Source organism: Neurospora tetraspora, assembly GCF_033439725.1.
Source record: "Neurospora tetraspora strain CBS 560.94 chromosome Unknown B0H65scaffold_9, whole genome shotgun sequence".
Classification (NCBI taxonomy): domain Eukaryota; kingdom Fungi; phylum Ascomycota; class Sordariomycetes; order Sordariales; family Sordariaceae; genus Neurospora; species Neurospora tetraspora.
This window is the reverse complement of record NW_026944391.1, coordinates 769,362-790,995: the sequence shown is the minus strand read 5'-3', so window position 1 is coordinate 790,995 and position 21,634 is coordinate 769,362. Positions and strand designations below refer to the sequence as shown.

The 21,634-nt window shown below is 53.1% G+C and overlaps 5 protein-coding genes across 5 annotated transcripts; 1 reads left to right on the top strand and 4 right to left on the bottom strand.

The window, feature by feature from the left end:
- Positions 1 to 1,157: 1,157 nt before the first annotated feature.
- On the bottom strand, positions 1,158 to 9,280 carry B0H65DRAFT_446566 (uncharacterized protein; the record flags this gene model as incomplete). Its single annotated transcript, XM_062825801.1, has 4 exons — positions 1,158 to 8,069; positions 8,269 to 8,369; positions 8,523 to 8,638; positions 9,249 to 9,280. 4 exons carry the CDS (start codon positions 9,278 to 9,280, stop codon positions 1,158 to 1,160), a joined length of 7,161 nt encoding a protein of 2,386 aa, XP_062677036.1.
- Positions 9,281 to 10,508: 1,228 nt separating this feature from the next.
- B0H65DRAFT_335615 (uncharacterized protein) lies at positions 10,509 to 11,241 on the bottom strand. Its single transcript, XM_062823563.1, has 2 exons — positions 10,843 to 11,241; positions 10,509 to 10,703 (listed from the first exon to the last, which is right to left on the bottom strand). Exons 1-2 carry the CDS (start codon positions 11,125 to 11,127, stop codon positions 10,575 to 10,577), a joined length of 414 nt encoding a protein of 137 aa, XP_062677035.1. The 5' UTR covers positions 11,128 to 11,241; the 3' UTR covers positions 10,509 to 10,574.
- A 2,235-nt stretch (positions 11,242 to 13,476) lies between these two features.
- B0H65DRAFT_335549 (uncharacterized protein) lies at positions 13,477 to 14,697 on the bottom strand. Its single transcript, XM_062823561.1, has one exon. It carries the CDS (start codon positions 14,527 to 14,529, stop codon positions 13,645 to 13,647), a length of 885 nt encoding a protein of 294 aa, XP_062677034.1. The 5' UTR covers positions 14,530 to 14,697; the 3' UTR covers positions 13,477 to 13,644.
- A 2,491-nt stretch (positions 14,698 to 17,188) lies between these two features.
- B0H65DRAFT_480194 (uncharacterized protein) lies at positions 17,189 to 18,706 on the bottom strand. The gene has a single exon (XM_062827564.1). The coding sequence runs from the start codon at positions 18,299 to 18,301 to the stop codon at positions 17,564 to 17,566; it is 738 nt and encodes a 245-aa protein (XP_062677033.1). The 5' UTR covers positions 18,302 to 18,706; the 3' UTR covers positions 17,189 to 17,563.
- A 721-nt stretch (positions 18,707 to 19,427) lies between these two features.
- Positions 19,428 to 21,405, top strand: B0H65DRAFT_503187 (uncharacterized protein). Its single transcript, XM_062827867.1, has one exon. The coding sequence runs from the start codon at positions 19,585 to 19,587 to the stop codon at positions 21,331 to 21,333; it is 1,749 nt and encodes a 582-aa protein (XP_062677032.1). The 5' UTR covers positions 19,428 to 19,584; the 3' UTR covers positions 21,334 to 21,405.
- The last annotated feature ends 229 nt before the right edge of the window (positions 21,406 to 21,634 follow it).

The following is a 21,634-nucleotide window of genomic DNA, read 5'->3' as shown; positions in this document are numbered from 1 at the left end:
CCTCAATACATCCCTTGCCCCGTCCGTATCTTATATACCTACCTCTACGGAAGTAGTAACGCAGTGATGCAATCAACGTCAGTCAACCCGGTGAGCTGAATGAGGGGTCATCTATCGCCAGTGGTCGCCAAGCTTAGAGGTTCAGCTCAGCCCAGAGGTGGAGGTGCGACATTCTTGCTTCACAACCATGAAATCTCGTTTATCTTCACTTCCTCAGGGCTTATACTAGCTTCTCATGGCAAGTTCGTTATCCGGTATGTAGCCGAGGGGCCTACCTGCGATGGCGTCAACAAGTTCATGATCATTCACCCCCATCATCATCCTTGTGTGCCAACAGGTTACTCTTTCGTTCAATAAACGGGCCGTTCCTTTCTTCAGTAACTGGCGAATATTAGAAACGGCATACCAACGGCATGGCCAACGGGAGGGGCAATGCGCCTTACAGTGACCCATTCAATACGGAAAGCATTTATTGTGTGTACACAACCCCTCCAATTTAGATCGAGACGTCCAATCACAGGGTTGTTAGAGACTCGAAGAGAGCTCATTGCGATTCTGAAAAGCGCTGGGTATCAATTATTATCTGTGTTAGAGAGAGCTCAGGGAAACAAACACATGTAGACTGCGTACATCGGTTTTCTCGTTCGTGTCCTCCCTTTCTTGCACCACTAAGTTCTCCCTCCTGGTTGTTTCGCTCACTCTCATGGATGCCGAAGGAAAGGATTATACAACTCCAAATAAGGTGTAAGATTTAAGGTGTAAGAAATATATCGCTGATACAAGTAGGTATGTATGTATGTAAAAAAAAAGCCAGTAGGTAATTATGTGTGTGTGTGTCTCTCTCTCGCTTTCTCTCATGTATATACCCCTTCTTCTTCGTTCCCCCCTTTTGTGATTCCATTCCTGTTTTCCCTTCTCCTTTCTTCATCGTCTTCGTCTTTATCATCTCTGCGTGACGACGTTGTCCCTTTCTTTCATTCTTAATACGTGCAAAAAATTCCGTGCAAACAAAAAATAAGTGGATGTGAAAGTCAAAGAAACAAGAAGGAAATCCTCCCCAAGCCCCTTCATTTTCAAGAGGCCCATTTACCACACACTACCCCTCCAGCCCCTCCTCTGTCCCTTCTTCGCTCATATTCACGCTCCTCTACCCCACTTCAATCATCCTCAAAAAACCCATCATCATCAAAATCCTCCACCGGCGACGCGTCGCTATCGTACATGCCGCCGGACCTCGTCATGGGAGGAGCCATCATAGGTGAAGAGATATTTCTCCGATGCTGTTGAGCTTGAGCTTGAGCAAACGAAAGCATAGAGGGTTCAGGTGAAGGCAAAATAGAAGCCCCCCTAAGCTCCCTGTCACTTGCCTCATCCTCCTCAGCCACCTGCTGCTGGATGTGCATAGACGCCGTGGACGGCCCTCTCGACCTCTGCTGCTGGTGGTGGTGCTGATTCTGGCGTAACGCCCTGTTGGAAAGTTCCTGGGGAGTGAATCTGCGACCGGTGGCTGAGAAAGCGGTTGGCTGAGGCTGTTGGGCTGAGGCTGTGCTCCTGACCGTGGATACGGAAGCGTTGGAAGCTTTGCGCAAACCAGCGGATCCAGATGTCGGGGGCGTCGTGGTACTGCCAAGGAAGCCAGAGGCTGGCTTCGATGGTGTGACATTGCGGCTCTGTGCAGGAGACGCGGACAAAACACTGCTCAAACTACCGAAAGCCGGCAGGTCCTTGCCCTTCCTCCAGTTGCCCCAGGCGGCAGCCAGAGGACCAACAGCCTGCGCAACCCGCGGCGTGGCCGCCTCTCTGATCGTAACAGCGATGTTGGGCAGGTTGATAGCCGACCCGCCGTTCATCGCGCGCTCACGCTCCTGCTCCTCCATCTGGAGGTTGGCCTTGAGCCTGATAGCGGCGTCGCGGACTGCATCCTGGTCGTAGTCGTCACTGGAAAGAGCACCAATAATGTCCTGTAGATCCGAGTGACGCACAGCAAGGAGCTCGCGGAGCCAGATAATCTCGTCGTCGCGCTTGGAGATCTTGATGTCGGCTTCGGGATCGACCTTCTCGAGTTGCTGCTCGAGTTCCTCGATGCGAAGCTCGCGGGCTTGGAGCTGCTCCTGGAGAACCATGATGGACTCGCGGAGGGCTTGGGGCGAGATTCTCTCGGAAGGCTGGACATCGTTGGAGGCGGACTTGGACACGGCGGGAGCCTCAAAAGTACCGGCCACAGAAGCCTTGGCCGCTTGGGCGGCGGCACGGGCAGCTTCCTTGGCAATCTCCAGCTTCTCCTCGACATGCAACAGCTTGTCCTGGAGATGCTGGGCCTTGGATGTCTCGATGCTCAAGCGATCCAAGAGGTTCTTCTCCGTCCGTTGGGCGTCCTCAGTGGTGTTGCTGAGTTGACGCTCATAGCGGGCTTGAAGATCCTCCACCTCGTTCTGATGCTTGCGCATGAGCTCATCAAGCTCCGTCTTCTTCGAGTTCTGAGCCTCCTCAAGGAGCATGTCGTGCTGAGCCTTGGCTGTGTCGGCGTCCAACTTAACCTGGTCCATCTGGGATCTGAGTCTGTTAAGCTCATCTTCAAGCTCCCTGCGGACAGCATTAACTTGGTGGTTGGCTTGCTCAACCTCTGCGTGCATGGCGTTGCGGGTACGCGTAATCTCGCGAGCAGCGGACTCCCTAGCTTCCTGGAACTCAGACTTGAACCGCAAAGCGCTCTGCTGCAACTTATGGTTCTCAGTGCGCATCTCCGCAAGCAACTGCTCAAGTCTCTTGCACTCCGCAACAGCCCTCATGCCCTGCCGCTCGTTCATCTCCAGCCTCTCCAGCTCGGTCTCGATCCGTTCACGAGTTCTGGCCTCGGCCTGCAGCTTAGCATCCAGGACCTCCTGGCGGGCAATCAACGTCTGCTCCCTCTTGGTGCGCCTGGCGTTCTCCTCGGTGATTTGCCGAGCAGCGTTAGCCATCTCATCCTGAAGGGCAAGGAACTTGGTGCGCCAGCTGTCACGGACGCGCTCGTTCTCATGGACCTGAGTACCAAGGGTATCGATCAGCTTATGCAAAACCTTGTTCTCGTCAAGAGCCTTGGTAAGATCAGCATCACGACGCTTGGCAAGCTCGCTGACTCTATCAGCCTCAGACCGCCAGTGCCGAGCTTCTTGCCGAGCAGTCCGAAGATCGTTATCCAGCATGTTGATCCGATTCTGCGCTTCGCTCCTAGACTTTTGAGTGTTCTCGGTGCCGGCTTCCAATTGGGTCAAGCGCATGGCAACCTTATTGTTAGCGGCCTCGATGGCCTTGATCTTATGGTCCTTCTCGTCGACCTCCTTCTTGAGGCGGCTCTCTTCCTCTGTGGTGAGCTTCAGTTGGCGTTGGACTTCGGCAAGCTTGTCTTCGGCAGCTCTCCGGCCCTTCTGCTCCTTCTCAGCCTGTCCTTCGAACTGCTGGGAACGTTCCTCAAGGTCGGCGATCCGCTGGTTCAGGGCGCTCTTGTTCATCATCTCGACCTCAATCTTGGTCGCAGCAGACTGGATCTCACGGGTGAGATCCGACGCACGGTCCTCAGCAGCGCGCCTGGCCGCAATCTCCGTCTCCACCTTGGCCTCCTGAGAGCGGAGTCGCTCCTCGAGCTCCAGTACGCGAGCCTGAAGGTCAGTGACCTTGGCCTCCTTGGCTTCATCCACTGCAGGCTCAAGGCGGTTATGCACCACTTCTTCAACAATCTTCTTGATGTCTTCGTTGTCGATCGAGGAGACCCTTGGCTGAGTGATCTGAGCCTTCAGCTCCTCGAGGGCCTGAAGGACGTCAGGGCGGTCGCCAAGAGTCGACTTGGCAGAGGAGGACGTTGGCCTGGTTCTCTGCTGAGAAGCGAGGGCTTCCATAACAGCAGCCTTGATTTGCTCCATCTTACGGTCCCTACGCGGGCTGATGGAACGGCGAGTAGTAGGCAGATCATCATCCTCGTCATCGGCGTCGCTATCGCGGACTTCGGCAGAGGCGCTGCGCACGTCTCGGCGGTTCGAAACAGCTCTCCTCGAGATAGCAGCCAGAGAGTGCTTAATGGTATCAAGAGTCTGTTCCAGTGGGCCAAGACGGCTATCCAGGATACCGCCAACAACATCATTGACCTGCCCATTGAAGAAAGTGACACGGGACTCCAGCTTTTCCTGCTCATCCTCAGTGAAAGCGCCGTTCCAGTCGCTAACTGGCACGTCATCACTGCCATTGAGGCGGTGGACAGGCCCCTCAATGAACTGCGCACTGGTGGGAGGGTCGAGGAAGGGGTCCTCCAGCTCGGTTGTGGGAATTGGCTGTGACGGCTGAAGAGGAAGACCGGTGTACTCGCGCGGATTCGGGCTAGGACTACGAGAGTTATCTTCCACTTGATGGTAAGGCGACGAGTTCGTAACTGCCTCCAAAGGAATGGGGCGAGTCGGGCTAGGCTGGTGCCACTGAGTCTGAGTCTGACTACCGGCGGGCTTGTTGATACCCATATCTGGGTTAGCACTGAGGTGGCGCATGACCGCATCAATGTCGTCAAAGCTGGGTTCTGCGGCCGCTGCAGTACTCTCCTCCTTCTTGGACCCTTCGCGCCGGGGCGGCGGTGGTTTAGGAGCCCATCGAGAAGCAGCAAGGCCCTTGGTAGGCTTCGGTGGCACAGTAACCACTTCAGGCTCTGCAGCTACCTTCTCAATATGCTGCTCTGCCTCTGCAACCTCTACAACAGGCGTCTGCTGAGGTGGTTGCTGAGAAGAGCCAGTAGCGACATCTGCGACTTCCGTTGGCCATGTCGAGATCCCGGGCACAAACGCCGAGGCAGTCGCAGAGAGAGACTTCTTGTGGCCATGATGAGTAGCGGCATCGTCACTGAAGGGGTTAGGATCCTTGAGCTCTGAGACAGTCCAGTTCAAAGACATGGGATCCGCAGCCTGCTCTGACGGGCTCACCGTCGCCTGGGTATCTGTCGTCTCAGAAGCCATAGTCGAAGACAGAGTCATGTCAGGGTGACCATGAGTGGACTCGTCGAATGACTTCTCCTCAATCGGCAGGTCTTCATCCTCGTCCTTGTCTGGCCTAGACTCAGCCACAGGAGTAGAACTTTCAGCGGTTTCCGACGCCGCAGGAGCCACACTGTCCAGTTCAACATTGTGATGATCCAATTTGGAAAAGACAACACCGTCAAGTTGTCCCTCCACCTCATCTTTGCTCTCTTCTCCTTGCACCTCTTCATCTGGGGGCAAGATCGGAACAGCCTTGCTTTCCTTAACGGGCAAAACAATTTCGGCCTTCTCCAGTTCCTCGGCGCCAACAACCGAGCTTTCAGGCTTGGCATCGCTTTCCACCACGGGATTTGCGGCCGGCGTTGCAAACGAATTAGGAGTGAATGCAGGCGCATCCGGGCGGAACTTGAGGCCAAACTCGCTCTGAGTCGGGGAGAACACAGACGCAGTCGGGTTGATAGCGCCAGTCGTAGGTGCTGATGCAGCGAAGTGACTGGTGGCGGCAGAGAACGTGGCGACTTGGGGGGTAAACTGCGGTGTGAAAGTGCTGTTGGGGTTAAACTTGAACTCGGGCGCTTCCACGTTCAACTTGGACAACGAAGACTTGCTGCCATGGCTGGCATGCTTAGGGACGGGGCCAACCGCAGGCTTCCCTGCGCTCCAGGAGCTACTAGCATTAGATAGTGTATGTTGATGCATCATTTTCTGGAACTCGAGCGCTTGGATGGGGGTTCCTAGGTTGCTTGGATTCGTCTCGATCTCGTCGTCTTCAGCAGCCAGTCCGTCAATCGGCTGCAGAGTAGGCCTAAAACCACCTCCACTATTAGAGATGTCCTCTTCGGTAAAGACTTTTTGCGACAGCGAGTGTCCGCGACTGTGCGGTCTCGGATGATGCAAGACAAGGCCGTCCGAACTAGCACCAAATTGAGGTTGCTGGGGAGCGAAGTGAACTGACGAGTCTCTGGCATGGGGGTTAACCGGCGGGATGGTATGTTCCTCTCTGTGCGGGCTGTAATCTTGGTCGTTTTCGAGCTGCGAGCGCATCTGTTCTTCCAAATGGTATTCAGCTTCATCAATTTCCCTTTGCAAATCATCGCCTGGAATGTGATGGGGGAGACCGGCTTCGGGAGCGCGCACGGGATCTTGAGCTGGTTCTTCTTCGGCGATTTCGGAAAGATCTTGCAAGCGCGACGATGCTCGTGGGGGCGGCGCAAACTGATGCTGGAGCTGATGCTGGAGCTGATGCTGAGGCTGATGCTGGAACATGGGTAACTGCAAAGACTGATGGCGCTGATGGCTCATATGGCCCATATGGCCCATGGGACTAAAGAGACCACCGTCTGGTGAGAATGGTGAGCTGGGAGACATCATCGCGTTGAGGTTAGCAAGCGAGGGTGAACCCATGCGGTGTCCATGTTGTTGCATCATCATCTGCTGAGACCAGGCATGTGGAGATGGGATCGATATCGAAGCCCGAGGATTATACTTGGATGTAAACGAGGCAGGCGACATGCCGGCAGGGAGACCTGGGCTGGTAGGCGATGGCCCAAGACCATGATGGAAAGGAAAGCCCGGGAGACCAGCTCCACTGGCGGCCGAAGAAGTCGGCAGCGGAGGTGAGAAGGGGAGCGGAGGGTAGTTGGCAACCGAAGGCTGTCGGCTCATGGATGTGGACGGAGAAACCGAAGGCTGTGGGGGCTCGTCGTCCCCAAGGGATACTCCCAGAGCTCTGAGCTTCGCTTCGGTCAACTCGTCCACGTATCTCTTCCAAGCTAGATGGCGGATGTTAGGCATACCTTCAGAGGTCAAGATGTAGCAGGGCGGGATCTTACCATTCAAGTCGGGAAGAAGCACTTTCCAGCTTCTTTCCTGTCGCTCCTGTATTAAATCATCGAAATCGGGCCAGGATCCTCTACTTTGCGAAATGGACTTATCAATCGCGGTCTTTGACGGCTCCAGATCAAAGCCGCTGATATCATGACCCTGCTGTTGCCAACTCCTCATCCTTTCCCGAACCTCGGATTCGGAGAGAGGGATTGGAGCCTTGCCCGGTTGCCCACGCTCGTCGTCCTTGGGAATAAGGATCATGACGCTCTTACCCTTCCATGGGACCTTTTTCTTCATTCGAGGCGATGCGACGAGGGTAGAGGTACGTTTGGGTGCGGGTTTCGACGGTGTGGAAGGAGCTGCGGCAGACTCTCCTTTTAGGCCGTTTATGCTGGAAGCATCTTCGGGCTTTGTTGCGCTAACCGGCTGGCTAATGGAGGATGTTCGTTCGGGAAATGGAGAGACTGAGGGTGCACGGTCACTCGCCGTAGTGACGTCGGGCTGCGATGCCCTTTCGTTCGGGGACGCCATGTTGGATCTGCTTGCCTGTCTGCTGACCAGGCGGGACTGTCTTAGAGTATCGGTGCTCGACTGCTTCTTGAGGGCGCCCTGTGATTCCTGGCGCTGTCTACTGCTTCGCCTGCTGCTTCGCCGACGATCCGCCCTGGGGGTAAGAAGGTGGTCTCCTAGCCAAGCGGCGTCTTCGTCACCGGAAAATGAGTCGCTCAGTGAAGAGTTCTCACTATCGCCAGTGCCGTCGCTAAACCAATGTAGCTTCTCCCGCTCGCTACCGTGCGCTGTATGCTGACGGATCCAGTCCTCTGTGATTCCGTGTACCAGGCGTCTTGCGCGAGTGGCGAGGACGCTTGCGGCTCCGCTGATGAGGGATGACCGAGACTCGGACGGGGTGTCTTGTTGAGTGGGCGGGGCGGGTCGCAGAAAGCGAGTTTGGAGCGCTAGGGAATGAATGGGATCTCCCTCGGATTCGGAGTCGTCGTCGTCACTGCTCGAACTCTCGGTTCGCAGGTTTGGGGGGTAGGGAGAGCCCCAGCGGCTTCCGTCGTCTTCGTCTCCGTTCACGGAGATGGTGGGCGGAGTTCTCAGAAGACCCTGAACCCGGAGAGGAAGTCTGGGGACAGGCAAGGGCGGAAGCTCGGGGGAAGCTTCGCCTTGGGCGGTGGAGGCGCTCGACAGGGCAGGAGAGGCGGGCGATTCAGATGGGTGTCGGAAGTAGTTCTTGATACCGTCCTGCGCGAACGCAGCAGGAGGAGGGGTTCGCGGTGACGACTTTAGGGAAGACGTCTTTGGAATAGCTGGCGAAAGGTGAAGTAAAGGTCCAAGGTTAGCAACCGGGATGCAAAAGGCGGTGGAAGAGTTGGAGCATGTGAATCACTACCAAGTCAGGAGTGGGAGTTTCAGAGTTTCTGTCCTGAAGTCATGTATGGACTATGGAGACGGGATGGGGACGGGGGACGGGGAACGGGGACGGGGGACGGGGAACGGGGACGGGGGACGGGGGACGGGGACGACGGGTGACGGGCTCGAGAGCTACAAAAAGTGGATGTATGGACTTAAGCTCACCTGGACGAGATCAGCGCGCAGACGAAGCCGGAGCCTGTCTGCCACCGATGCTCGATTTGTTTTTGATTTTGGTCAGCACCACAGGGTCGTGATGTTGATGTCCCTTTTTTCCTTCGTTACCACTGTCCCACGCGGTAACGGTATAGTTGTTGTCGACAAATGGCGAGGCCAGGAGAATAAAAATGGGGTACCAGAAGAGCCAAAGGGGGCAATTAGGAAGCTTAGAGGTAGAAGACCTTGGAAAAATAAAAAGTCGGTAACGAATTAACTAAGGTACAGGGTCGACCAAAAGTCAACAAATGAGCGAAGAGAAGAAGGGGAGAAGGCAACGGTTCTGGAGTGCCGGACGCATCGAGGGGCTCTGTTGCTGTTGGTGTTGCTGTTGCTTTTCTTTCACCGCTGCGAATTGGTGGTTGTATAAAGAGGTGTAGAGGTAGACTTTTCTGAAACACTTGGAGGGACCAGCAAAGACGCGCAAAGTATCGCCGTGAATGGAGGGTTCGTCGACGCGTTTTCCACGACTGGACTGGGAGGTTTCCGTTTCCGACACAGGGTGTGCTGGCGAACCGAGAACCGAGAGCGGGATGGATGGAGGTTTGAAAGGTTGACTTGAGGTTCCTTAGGTTGGTGTGGTTGCAGATGGAGGTTGTGCCAGAGAGAGGTACTGTACCTTGGAAGAGGTACGACTATCGGATGCTCGTGCTGCAGCTGCTGACCTGACGCGTGCTTTCTGGTTACTATAGTGCCTCTGTCGCCAACAATTATTTTTCCCGACCGCCCGCTGGGGTTCGTTCGTTCTTTCGGTGATCACCATCCGTCCCGCCTTCTCAGAGGCAGCGGGCATACCTAGCGCTCAGCTTCACCCTCGCCGAGTCCATTATGGTTCCGCATGGTCCCTGACCGACCCACATTGTCCGTCGAATGCCGTTGTGCGATTTGATAGATGGCGGGTACAAAGCGGGGTCTCAAGGTAGCCGCCAAGTACATACTCGTCAGTACAGTACCACAAGGTTTAGACCGCATGGAAATGGAAATGTTCCATCCTTCGCTTCAACTCCCGTAGCCGTCACTTGTCTGTTTGTTTTCCACTTGCCACTTCCCGATTGGTCTTAACTAAAAAGTTGTCGGATTACACTGCAGCGGCAAAACACCACGATGAGGCTCTGTTCAGGCTGAAACTCTTTCACAAAACATTGTCCATTCAGGAACACCTTTCAGAGAAAAAGGGGCAACACGTGCTGGCATCAACCCGGATCAGGCAAGGGCCATGCAGCGATACCCAAGGAAGCCAAGATGGGTGGAAAAGAAGTCCCCAAGATCTGGTTCGCATGTGGAGTGCTGGAACTGGTTGGATTTGTGCATTTTTTTAAAAGTTCATGTTTCAGATCTACTTGTGTCCGAGGTCAGCCATTGGCTTTTGTAAATGTGTTTCAAGTCGAATGGAAAGAATGCTCATTGTTGAAGACGTTGAAGATTCCCGTCGTTCGGCATCGCCCGGATCTCCAGAGCGGGAAATCCGATCGTTCGTAGAGCAAGGAACGGACGAGAACTTGAAGCAAAGGCACGGGGCCACCCGCTGGCCGCTGCAGGTCGCTGATACCACTGGCGCAGCGACGCCATAGTTGCCTATCAAGGTTCTTGCGACTGCAAATGTCCTTCGGCTTCATGTCTCAGGTTTGTACCTGCCTTGGCAAACATTCAGAATGATGTCGACAGTGAGCCTGAATCCAAGAGAAGACCAAGATGAAACAAAAAACAATCCAAGCGGATGGTTCACCTGGGCGCTTCCAAGTCAAAGTTGATTCGACGTCTAGCGAATGCCCAAAGTTGCCCTCAATCCTTAACACCAAACGCCCGTCATCACACCATAACGCGACCCAAAAGTAAACCAATGTTTGTAGCCACACTCTACACATCACAGAAAATATCATGCGTCGCATTCGACACCACCAGCGTCGGCCCTGGTTTGTCCGCAAAGCTCGTCTCCGTCGCTGACTGTATCGAGTTCATACATCGTTCTAAAAGAGCCATGATGTGTTAACAAACTGAAAAATTGCAAAGGAACCTTCAGGCTACTTTGACCCTAAAGAGCCTGAGAACCTAAGAATCCAAGAAGAGATACCCTCTTCACTTTTCGAGAGAACCTCACTAAAAAAACACTCCCGGGAACTACTACTCACCTCGCTGCTCATCACAATCACTAACCCGAAAGCTTTTCACCTCACTCGCATCATTCGCCATCTCCGCGCACGCATTCTTTTGCTTGTCGCAGACTCGGTTGGCTGCTGTTGGGAAGTCGGGCTGATACAATCAGTCAGTCAGTCAGTCAGTCAGTCAGTCAGTCAGCAAAGAAGAAAAGGAGAGTATGTTGACCTGCAGCAGCAGGGAAGGTAGAATAGAACAGAATGGAAAGTGAAGAGAAGAGAAGGGAAAAACTAACAAAAGTATCACCCTCCACTTCAAACGGCCTTTCAGGATTCCCAGAAAACACTATCGGTTGCGATGACGCTCCGCCCAAAGGCTTTTCGGAAAAGAAGGCTTGCAGCTCTTGGCCTGTTGACACTTGTCGCGGGAGGTGGTTGAAGGCGAAGCCGAGCTCGTTGTGGTGGAGAGTGTCTTCGAGGCTGGGTGGTGAGTCTGGTGTGGAGGCTGCTGAAAAGGCTGAGACTGTCGAGGTGCTGCTGGTGAGGATGAGAATGGCTCGGAGGGCTGTGGTGGCCTTCATCGTGGTAGCTCGGGGCTGAAATTGGACTCGAACTTATGGTCGATGCTGAGGTAGGTGGTGTGATCTGGTGTTTTACCAAGGTGAACCGGCTCGTAATCTCGTCGTCTCGTCTTTGCTAGTAGTATTGTGCGCGGAGATCAGGCAAGGTGTTGAATTCGATGACTTTCTCAAAGGAAAAAAGAAACCCAGAGAGCACTCAACAACCAGCAAGATTCGAGTTTGTCGCCGTCACAGCTCAACCGAGAGAACAACACAGTAATTAGATGACCGAACATAATCAAGGCAAAGAAGAGGAAAGTGGTCGTCTTCAGGCTCAAAGCGCCCTCCAGCCAAGTCGTGGTCAAGGCTGAAACGATCTTGAGACGAGGCCGCCGTTGATCGTTGCAACGCAACGTAACCCTCCCGTGCCCTCCCTTCTCCTAATCCCGACCCGACCACCAGAACCATAACCAATATCGTCGTCATCTAAGCTGAGCCATGAGGCATGAGCAAACAAAAAGTGGTGGTGATCGACTGGAAACTTTATGCACATGAAATGAGGTTCACGATGATCTACGTTCGATACCTCGTAGGCCTGTCGATAAGTGTATAAGAAGAGTGCGGAATAAGGTAACCACTCTCTCCTTGTCCGTTTCGCCGTGCCACCGACCCGAACATTCTTTAGATACAGTACAGTCAACCACCTTGGTTGAGGTGATGCAACGGAGAGCTAGCTCGGTGTGGCATCTCAGTCTTCAAGAACTTGCTCACATCATCATATTTAGGTAGCCCGTGATCTCGCCTTGAGTCTAGAACCCCACATCACCAACAAACATGTTTAGTTCTAGTACCTAGGAAACGAGAGACCCGGAGGATGGAAACAGAGAAGAGAGGCACTTCTTAAATCCCGAAGCTGTTCCAAATTCGGAAAAAAAAATCAAAAAAAAAAAAAAAAAAAATCTCTAGACGTACATTAAAGCTTAGCTCTTAAGTAGGTAGTATCTTTGATAAGCACCTACCTCCATGGCACCACCACCACCCGTCGACTTCCCGTTCCTTACCTTACCTAGGTACCTTATGCTTAACTCTATCGTCGTCGACTTCCCGTTCATTCCTTACCGGCCTTCCAAAACAAGGCCGCACGGAGCGCAATCTTTCCCAGTCCACTCATCAAGCCTTCTAGAAGCACCTTAATCTTCTATCCCTCCTTCTCACAACGGGCCGAGCCTCAGAGGCATGTCACATCCACACCCACGTGGAGACAAAAGAAATGCCGAAGGAAGGAATCAAGGGGTAGAATAGTGTATGCATAACCTGACGACGTACGTACAACCTACATCTAACCGACAAGGTGGTGGTTTCGTTGATCAGTCAGTCCTTTGTTGTTGATGGGTGACTAGTATGGAAGTAGTACGTACCCACGGCAGTGCCTGATCGTCAGGAAATCCAGTTCAAGAACTGAAAGTTGTGAAACGCCGCGGCTGCGAGACAAACAAAGGGGGATTTTCTGCTGCCTCTGTTCTCTTTGGTCTTTGTCTTCTTTGTTCCCTTTACTCTTCTGGTTGTCGGTGTTTGGCGAAGATATGGTGGTAGCGATCGGTGCTTACTTAGTTGGTGATTGACAGACAGCCAACCAACTGACAAACTGCCCAACTGACTAGTTGATGATGATGCCCTGGGACCAAGAGCCTGAAAGTAATTATTTGTTCGTAGAGGTAGTCGCTAACTAACTTCTGTCCGTTCCTCGAGTATATTCGGGTTACCTACTGATGAGTAGTTCCAGTCAAGTGGGGCTGAGCATGATTGATGATGGTGAACAAAGGAGAAGACATGGGGAAGCCTTCTAACAGACAGGCACAAAGCAAGCGCTGGGTTCTTATGTCCCTCTTTGTGTCTATCCAGCCCAGCAAGTTGTGATATCGTTGGCTGATAATGTGTCACGCAAGCAATTGAGGTTATTTCGACTACTGTCTTCACGCGGAATGTGGGTTTGTTTGAACGGTTGTATAATTTGGAATCTCTTTCCTTCTATCCATCCATCCATCCATCCATCCATCTCTCTGCTTGCTTGCCTGCTCTGCCTATGGCTTTTCCACCCTTTAAAATTCATTATCCTTTCGTGATGGGAGTGTAGTGAGTGTGTATGTAAAAAAACGTAGTGTACATAAAGTTTGTGTTGTATCTTCGTCTCCCCCAAATGCATGCAAAATGCTCTGCCCACTACCGGTAGAATACCACATAAATGTGAGCTCCCCAGGGTCAAAACCAAGCCGAGCCGAGCCAGAAAGAAAAATGTTAATGCGATATGACATTGACAGATGGTTTGTGTAAAACTAGTTAAAATAAGATTTTTGGGTGAAAAAAATGCAGGCTACTGGCTGATGACAGGCAAACCATGCGACGGCGGCGACGGCGGTGACAATGGTTGAAATATGCGGAGGGGGTATCTCGATCGCGGATGACTGGTACGCTTCAAAATAAAATGAGACAAGGCAAAAACTTCATATTTCTTTGTTTAAATTTTATCGACAACAGAAATTAGAAGTTTGACGCCTGGTTCACATGCGTTGGCGCATGGTAGCTCTCCAGCGTGCTCTGGAAGGGCGTGCGTCCGACCATCGATCCTCCAACCTCGGGCTTGCCAGCATCGTTGTACTCCATCAGATTGTCGGCCTCGTCGGACTGTCTCTTGCGGCTCCGAATCCTCCAGGCGACGATACCACAGCCGGCCAGGACGATGGCTCCACCGATACCGACAACGACGCCAATGACGGTGTTGCGGGTCTGGTTCGACATGCCGCCGCCGGACTTGCCGTTGTTCTTATCGGAAGCAAGGCTAGGAGGCGGGGTCGACGTGGTGAGGGCTTCGGTCGTCATGGTTGTCGCAACTCCCTCCTGGTTGGTGGTGGTGATGACTTGGGTGACGGTCAAGATGACGGGCTTGACAGACGAGTAGGACTTGGAGTCGCCATCGTCGTTGTTGGATGATCCACCGCTTCCGCCAGCCGAAGACGAAGGTGTTGGTGCTGGTCCCTGGGTAGAAGATACAACGTCGCCGTTAGGGTTCGCTGTTACTGGAGGCTGGTCGTTGTTGCTGGGTTTTGTGGTTGTCGGTGCCGGGGGAGGTGATGTTGTGGTGACAGCTGGCACCGAGACAGGTGGAGGCTTGGTCGTGGTGGTGGGCTCGGCTGGAGGGTCTGCGCTTGTTGTTGTGACAGGAGCAGCCTTCGTTGATGTCGTCTCTGGGGTCGGTGCCTTGACGGTCGGGATGGGGATGTCGGCGGAGGAGCTATCGTCGTCTGCTCTCCGCGCCAGGGCACCGAGGTTCTTGTGGTGAGGGACATTGACGCCGATGCGCATGTAGGAGGCCTCGGCGACGCTTAGGGCCGAAAGGCCGACGAGAAGTAGGCGACTGAGCTGCATGATGATGACACTGATGTGAAGTGTTGATGTGGTGTTGATGGTTGATGGTTGGTGGTTGATGATATGGGAATCGTCGAACCCTTAAGGGGAAGGGTTATTACACCGGCTTGACCTCTGGTCTGCTGGCTAAGTGAGGCCCGGGTGCGCACTTGGTGACGATCGGCTTGGTTTTAGCGCAGGCTAATTAGCTTGGGCGCGGCGGATGTCGACCAGTGAACTAAACGAAGGCGGTTGCTCTCAGTGTCGTCGGGTGTCGAGACTGGAAGTGGAATTTAAGATGAATCGAACGAGGGAAGTGCGCGCGGTTGGTGAAACGATTGTATGGGTTAGGTTCCCTTCAATTTGTTTGTCTTTTTCGTATATCAAAGTGTAATAATGAAGGGGAAGGGGGGAAATGGGAAAACGGGTGGAAAATGGGAAACGAGAGACTAGAAATGGTGGAAGGGTGGGTGGGTGGGACGGCTACTCTAGAATGATGAAAAAAGAGCGTGATCTCTGCATTTGCAATGAAGCATTCAGGTCACGGAGACAAGTGGACGACGGGGACAACACACCTTCCTCGCTGCGAATCTCAAAACAGGAACGGAGGGTCGGGTACAAAGGAGTGGACACGGTGGGGACCAAGCGGTAGGGCACTGTGGGCTCGATATCCACAGGCCCCGAAGCCCTGCAAAATGCAAACACCTGACTTTGACAAGCAACAAGCACTGTCAGACATGGTTGACCACCCGTCCGAAAAAATGCCGACAGGCTGGCGACGACCGGCAAGGACTGCCAGCTGGCTCCGCGGCCTCGTATTGCGGCCTGGGCGTGCCGGGACAGGCCTTAATTTGGCGCACATCCGCTGACCCCGATTCGAGATGGAACGAACCATTGGCATAGCGGTGTCCGGCGGGCCGGCACAGGTGTGGACACTTGCTCACGGTCCCTTTGTCTTTCCTGAATCTGCAAGATTTTAAAAATAAAACTCCGACTCCAGCTGTGGAATGTCTTGCCGATTGATTGACGATGACGGCGTCTAACAGCTTGAACAAAGTCGCGGTGTCGCTCTTCACCTATTGAATGCTGCATTCTCTTCGTTCGAGTTTGAATCAAACAAGCTGGTCCATGTGTTCTTGTCTCTTTTACAAGGCGCCACCGTGTTTGGGAAGGCGAGATGAACCACTGAATGAAGTGGGATTGATGGCGGATGCTGATGCCTGTGCGTCTCCATGCATGCATCTGCGTTGAACAATGCGACGAACGGGATGCGCTAACCAGAGAATGGCGTGCATAACTTTTGATATCAAAACCTGCACAACCATCATCCCGACACCATGGAACTTTGACTGAGGTGTTCAACGATCGACACCATCTTTTGCTCTTGTTATCGCACCCTCATCATCGCAACCGCCGACTTCTTCAACTCGGGCAGGGCAGGTGACACCGGGGGAATTTGAGGGGATCCATCGCCAAGACTCTTGGGAACCTGAGAAGAACCAACGTTGCCAAGCCCAAACCCTGAAAATTGGCCAAGAGGATTTCTGCAATCTCGAGGGAATGAAAGCGGAATGCGCTCCGACACTCAGCGTTCGGCATTACCCGAATCGCCCTCTGCCTCGGCTGTCATCTTGTCTCCTCTCCCATGAAACAAAACTATCAACGTTCCCCAGATTGCAAAGTGTCATGAGGGTTTGCTAGCGACCGGAAAACACAAAGACGAGCGAGGAGCGAGCAATGAGCCAAATCGCCAACAAGTGGAGGGCAAGGCAGTCGTCTGAAATCTGAAGGACCGATGTAACCTTTACCTCAGTCCGCCCGTCGTCCCGGTCTTGGAGATAATTTGCCACAACCAACCAAACCTACCTCCCTTCCAAGTCCTGGTGCAACCTCCAGGACAATATCCAGAATAACATCTCCCCTGGCGCCTACGATGGTTACATGTGTACCAAACAAAGTCTGGTGAGCTTTGCAGCAAAGCATGTTAAGGCACTCAAGATGAGGTAACATGCCATCATCCCTACTTCTGACTTCTGAGCCTCTGAGCCACACCAACCACCAAACAAGACAACAGAATTATGCGACAATGCATTGTCCCAAAGCCTGGAATGCCTTCAAACCCCGAGATCTTCATCAGATCTTCCGTCGTCGACGCGTGTATGAACAAGTTCCTTCTCTGTCAATTGTTTCGAGAATGCCCCAAACGAACCATTCAACTCCCGTCCTCGTGTTACTCCCAGGGATTCGCCCGTTTATCCCTCCCCACTTTGGCGTTTCAACACCAAAGTCATGCGTTCCCGACGATGAAACATTGAAACATGCGGACGACCATGGCATTTGAGGAACGAGAGAATAATGTTGGATTTGGTGTCGTCATACGTGTGTTACCGCGCCTATCGTGAAGATCACTTGTCTCAGGTCGACAGCTTTTACCCGCGTCTAGATGTTGTGGAAAGAGAGTACAGTTTCGAGAGAGGAAACAGGGCTGTTTGACATTGACAGTCAATTGCCCGAGTCGATGCATTCCTGTGCTTCATAACTGTTCCAATGACCGATATCATGTTTCGATGCTATCGAATCCCCAATGGTTGGCGCATTGTGGGACGCATCATCAAGAGAACTGACGAGTCCAGAAGATCCCACGTTGAAATTCCAGTCGAGGCCAACGTAATAGAACTCAATCTCATAAGAAAAAAAATGGTGATTCAATTAGCGCCCCAGAAGTTGAGGTGTAGCAGAGATGGTGAAGAATGTCACACCTACTACAATCAAGATGGCGTCGCCTGTGTTCCAAATCAGATTACTACCAGACCGCCCATACGAAAAAGTTAAAAGAGATTCTGGAGAATCTCCCTTGCCCAGCCCTGCTCTTGTAGCATCCATCTAAATTAACCTTTTCACCCTTGAAGCGCACTAGTAACCGAATAACAAAAAAGTGCACCACAACGCCACTTATACGCCAGCCTGCCGGCCCATGCTGCAAGTGACAAGTCGTGCGTAACCTCTTCTTCACGATGCTCAACTCCTTCGGTCCCTTATTCCCGTCGCTTGCCTCTCACAGGTGCATACCGCCCTCCTCCTCCTCGTCATCTTCCCCTCCCAAGTCCCGTAGTCGTTCTTCCATCCTCCTCCTAAGCTCCTCGTCACTCAGCGAGCCACCAGCACCAGCGCCAGCGCCAGCGCCAGTGCCAGTGCCAGTACCAGTATCACCTTGTTGCTCTTGCTGCTGTCTTCTCGACCCAGCAACATCATCCATGACAATCTCTCCATTCCTAATCACTCCAGTCTGAAACGTCCCATCCATCCAAGCGGGGTGCTGCTGTGTCGTTGTCGTTGTCGTCGAAGTTCCATTCGTCATCGGTTGTTGTCCTTGCTCCTCCTCATCGTCCGAATCCTCCTCACCAGTCTCCACCGGTCCGCGAGCCCTATTCCTCGCCGCGGCCGCCTCCACCTCCTCCTTCCTTTCGAACTCGGTCCAGCTGAGTCCCCTGCGCTCGACTTCGTTCCTGACCAGCTGGACGCGCTCCTCCATGCGGACCATGACTTGCTCGTTCTCGCGGATGGCTTCGACGCAGTCTGGGTCGGGTTGTTGGTTTTGCGATGACGAGCCGCCGAGAGGGGCTTCGAGACCTTCGGCAAAGGGCCGCAGCTGCTCGTTGGAGTACTTGAGGTGGGCGATGGAGTTGTAGATTTCGAGGACTTTGAGGTGGAGGGCCGAGACGGGGAGGTCTTCTAGAGCTGCGGCGAAAGCTTGGGGGGTTATGGGGAGGGATTCGGCGGCCGAGGATGACATGTTTGTGTGTGATTGGTTATCAGGTGTTGTGGTTGTGTTGTCGTTGAGGTGGGTAGAGTGGACTGTTGCTACCTATTTGTATAGCAGCAAGTACCGTTATTGTGGGAGAGTGTTGACGTCGTGAATGGACTTTTGTCGTCTTCAAGGTACGGTGAAAATGTGGGATGAATCTGGTGCTGATTTGGTATTTGAAAGATCCTCTTTACGATGGTGATTTCGAGGCCCTGACCTGACGTCGCAGCTCGATTGCCTGGACGGGAGCTTGTTCTGGAAGCTTGCAATGCGGGGTCCTTCTGTCCCGCAAAGGTGCCTGGAGACCGTACTGCATGGGGGTGTGCGCAGGAAACAGTAAATTTAGCGTAAAATGACAGTTGAAATTTTCAAACGTTTACCAGCGCGCCAAGGATTGAGCAACCGTTGGTGAAAATGTAAACGTTTGCAGTCTGAGTCGTTTTGGCATGGCCAAACGTCTAAAAATTATCTCAAGGCCTTATTCTATAGTGCAAAAGGATGGTGCACCTTTTTGGTGCTTCTTTTTCTTTTTCTTCTTCTTCTTCTTTTTCTTCTTGGTGATGCATCTTCTTGGTGTTCTTGGTGATGCATCTTCTTAGTGTTCACTTGGTAATGCACTTTGGTGTTTGGACTCAACTTTCAAATTGGGATATTACGAAAAACATTGCACGGTCAGGATTCGAATAGAGGACTTGGGTAAAAGATCAATTTCTATCTGCGCGCGAGACTACTTGGCCAAAAGACCATTGCTATCTAATCGAAGAAGGAACTCGAAGGTAAAACTTATAGATGGGAAGGTGCTCCCTCTTCTAACTCTTGGCTTAGGATCTTTGAGGTTAGATATTTAACCCTAAATGTCCAAGAATTCCCAAACGTTTGGCTATATCAACCGATATTTTACCGTTGGGTCTACTTAAACGTCTAACATAGCCAACGTCAACGTTTTATAACGTTTAACGGCATTTTACAGTAAATTTACAATAATTTAAATTTCAACGGTCGAATAACTGTTGCCCACACCCCCCCCCCCCTTTTTTTTTAGTACGGGAACAGGGGCAGAAGACGGCCCCTCTATGGAGCCAACTGGACCTCAAAGAACCAATCACGCTGTGCAAATCTGCCTGCCGGGCCCGGGGAGCTCCGTTATTTTTTCCCTGGCCATTTTCCGGTTGCTCCCCCAGATGGGCCGGTCCAACAACTCCCGAGTTCGGACTCACCTTGATGGACAGTTTGCGCGAAACGGCGCGATATAGGGCGCCCATTCCGTGACCATGAACTGCTCCCTGGGCGTCAATGCCTTTCGGCCAGGCGTCCAGGTCGCCGCTCACCATTTTTCCAAAGCATGTAGCCGACTGCTCGTCGCCGCCGCACCCACGACGCGATGCTTCTCTTCCACGACATTGCTCCCATCCAGACAATGGCAAGCCAACCGGGGCCGCCTTTCTTCTTCGACGCCATTCTTCGGTCCCTCTTCGATTCCGCGCATCGCCGTACGCACCCTCAAGTTTGCCGCCCGCAACAGGATCCTCATTCACTATGTCGACCTACCCCCGAACTACAAGGATGAGGAGGGCTTGCCGTTCCGCGTCGATGACCTGGCAGCTGGCGAGGTTCTTCAGCTATTCGGGCCCGGCATGACCACTCCTGCGGCGAACAGGTTGCTGAAGATTCTTCACGGTCGACGCGTCGCTGGAACCCTTGACGACCCTGTGCTCAAAGTCAACACTGCCGGATACACTCCTAAAGACAGGAGAATCGCACTGGACTACCTCCGCAAGAACATCCATGTCGACGAGGTCGTGAACGCCGGATTACGCGCCGAGGACGAGCTGGAAGCGCTGGAGAAGCAACAAGAAGAAGACGCCCAGGCCCAGGCCGAGGGAGAGGACGACGTAACCAAGCAACTGGGGTACAAGTCACGGTTCAAGGTGTACGAGGACGATTCTGAGGGTCTCGAGGAATCCGAGAAAAAGAAACCCGAGCCTCAGTCGGTTTACGGCAAAAGCGCTTTCGATGCTATCCGCGCGCGGAACGAGGCTATCTGGAAGGAGAAGCTCCGGAAGCAGGAAGAGGAACGCAAGAAGCTCGAGGAAGAATACAAGAACGGCAAGGCCGGCCCTCTCGCCAAAGCGGACGACACCCCGAAGCGTGAGGTTAGCGCCAAGAGAAAGGAATGGGAGGAATGGGCCATGTCCGACCTCAAGGAGCCTCCCAAGATGCCCGCGTGGAAGCGTCTGCTGCCCTCGACCGTCTTTGTCGCTCTCCTCGTTGCCGGTTTCCTCACATACTCGCAGCTCTACGTCGCCCCCAGCCGCGAAAACAGGTTATGGCCCGATTGCCCTCCAGCAGCCGCCACCGTTGCCGTCCTCATCGGCGCCAATGTTCTGATTTGGTTCCTCTGGAAGGTCCCCGTCATGTGGAAGCCTTTGCTCCGGTACTTTTTGATTTCGCCTGCGACACCCAAGGCGTTCAGCATGCTTGGTGCCGTGTTCTCTCACCAGGTTGTCTGGGGCCATTTGATTTTCAACATGCCTATCCTCTGGTTCTTTGGCACCCGGCTTCACGACGAGGTTGGCAGGGCCGACTTCCTGACTACCTATATCTTGTCCGGATCTGTTGGTTTCCTGACCAGTCTGTTCTGGCTCGTCCTGAAGGGCAACTTCCATATGACTACCCTCGGCGCATCCGGCGCCATTTACGGTATCTCGGCAGCCTACTTTTGGATGCACAGATTCGAGGGCTTCAAGATCTTTGGCCTGCCTCCTGACCCGTATACTGGTGTCCAGGGATTGGCCTTTATTGGATTGTTTGGTGGCTTGAACATTTGGGGATTGTTCAGCAAGAACCATACCATGGATGTCGTATCCCATCTGGGCGGCATGGTCATTGGTATTATCGCCGGTCATCTGATGGAGCAGAAGAAGAAGGCGAGGCTTCAAGGAGCCGGAAACACTCAGCTGAACCTGGAGGACCAGAAGACTGGGTCGGGTGTTCTGGACACCATGCTTGAGAATAAGTAAATGATGTGTAAATATGAACATTTTGTATAATTAGCTGTATATTGTTCTTGGTACTACCTTTGTTTACTCGAGTGTCATTTTGGGCCGTCGTTCGGAGCAACAACCCTTATCCACGTCCAGAGGTCGGTCTCGCGATCACCTTCTTGAGCTGAAAACTAGTGTTCGCCGAGACCCGCCAATCCCCGCTGAACGTCCGAACAGGGGTTCCAAAGCGCGGCGGCCCCATTGGACGATTTTGCTCTCCCCACATGCAGGATGATGACAGGCCACAGGACCAAAGACGTTGACACCGCGCTGACGC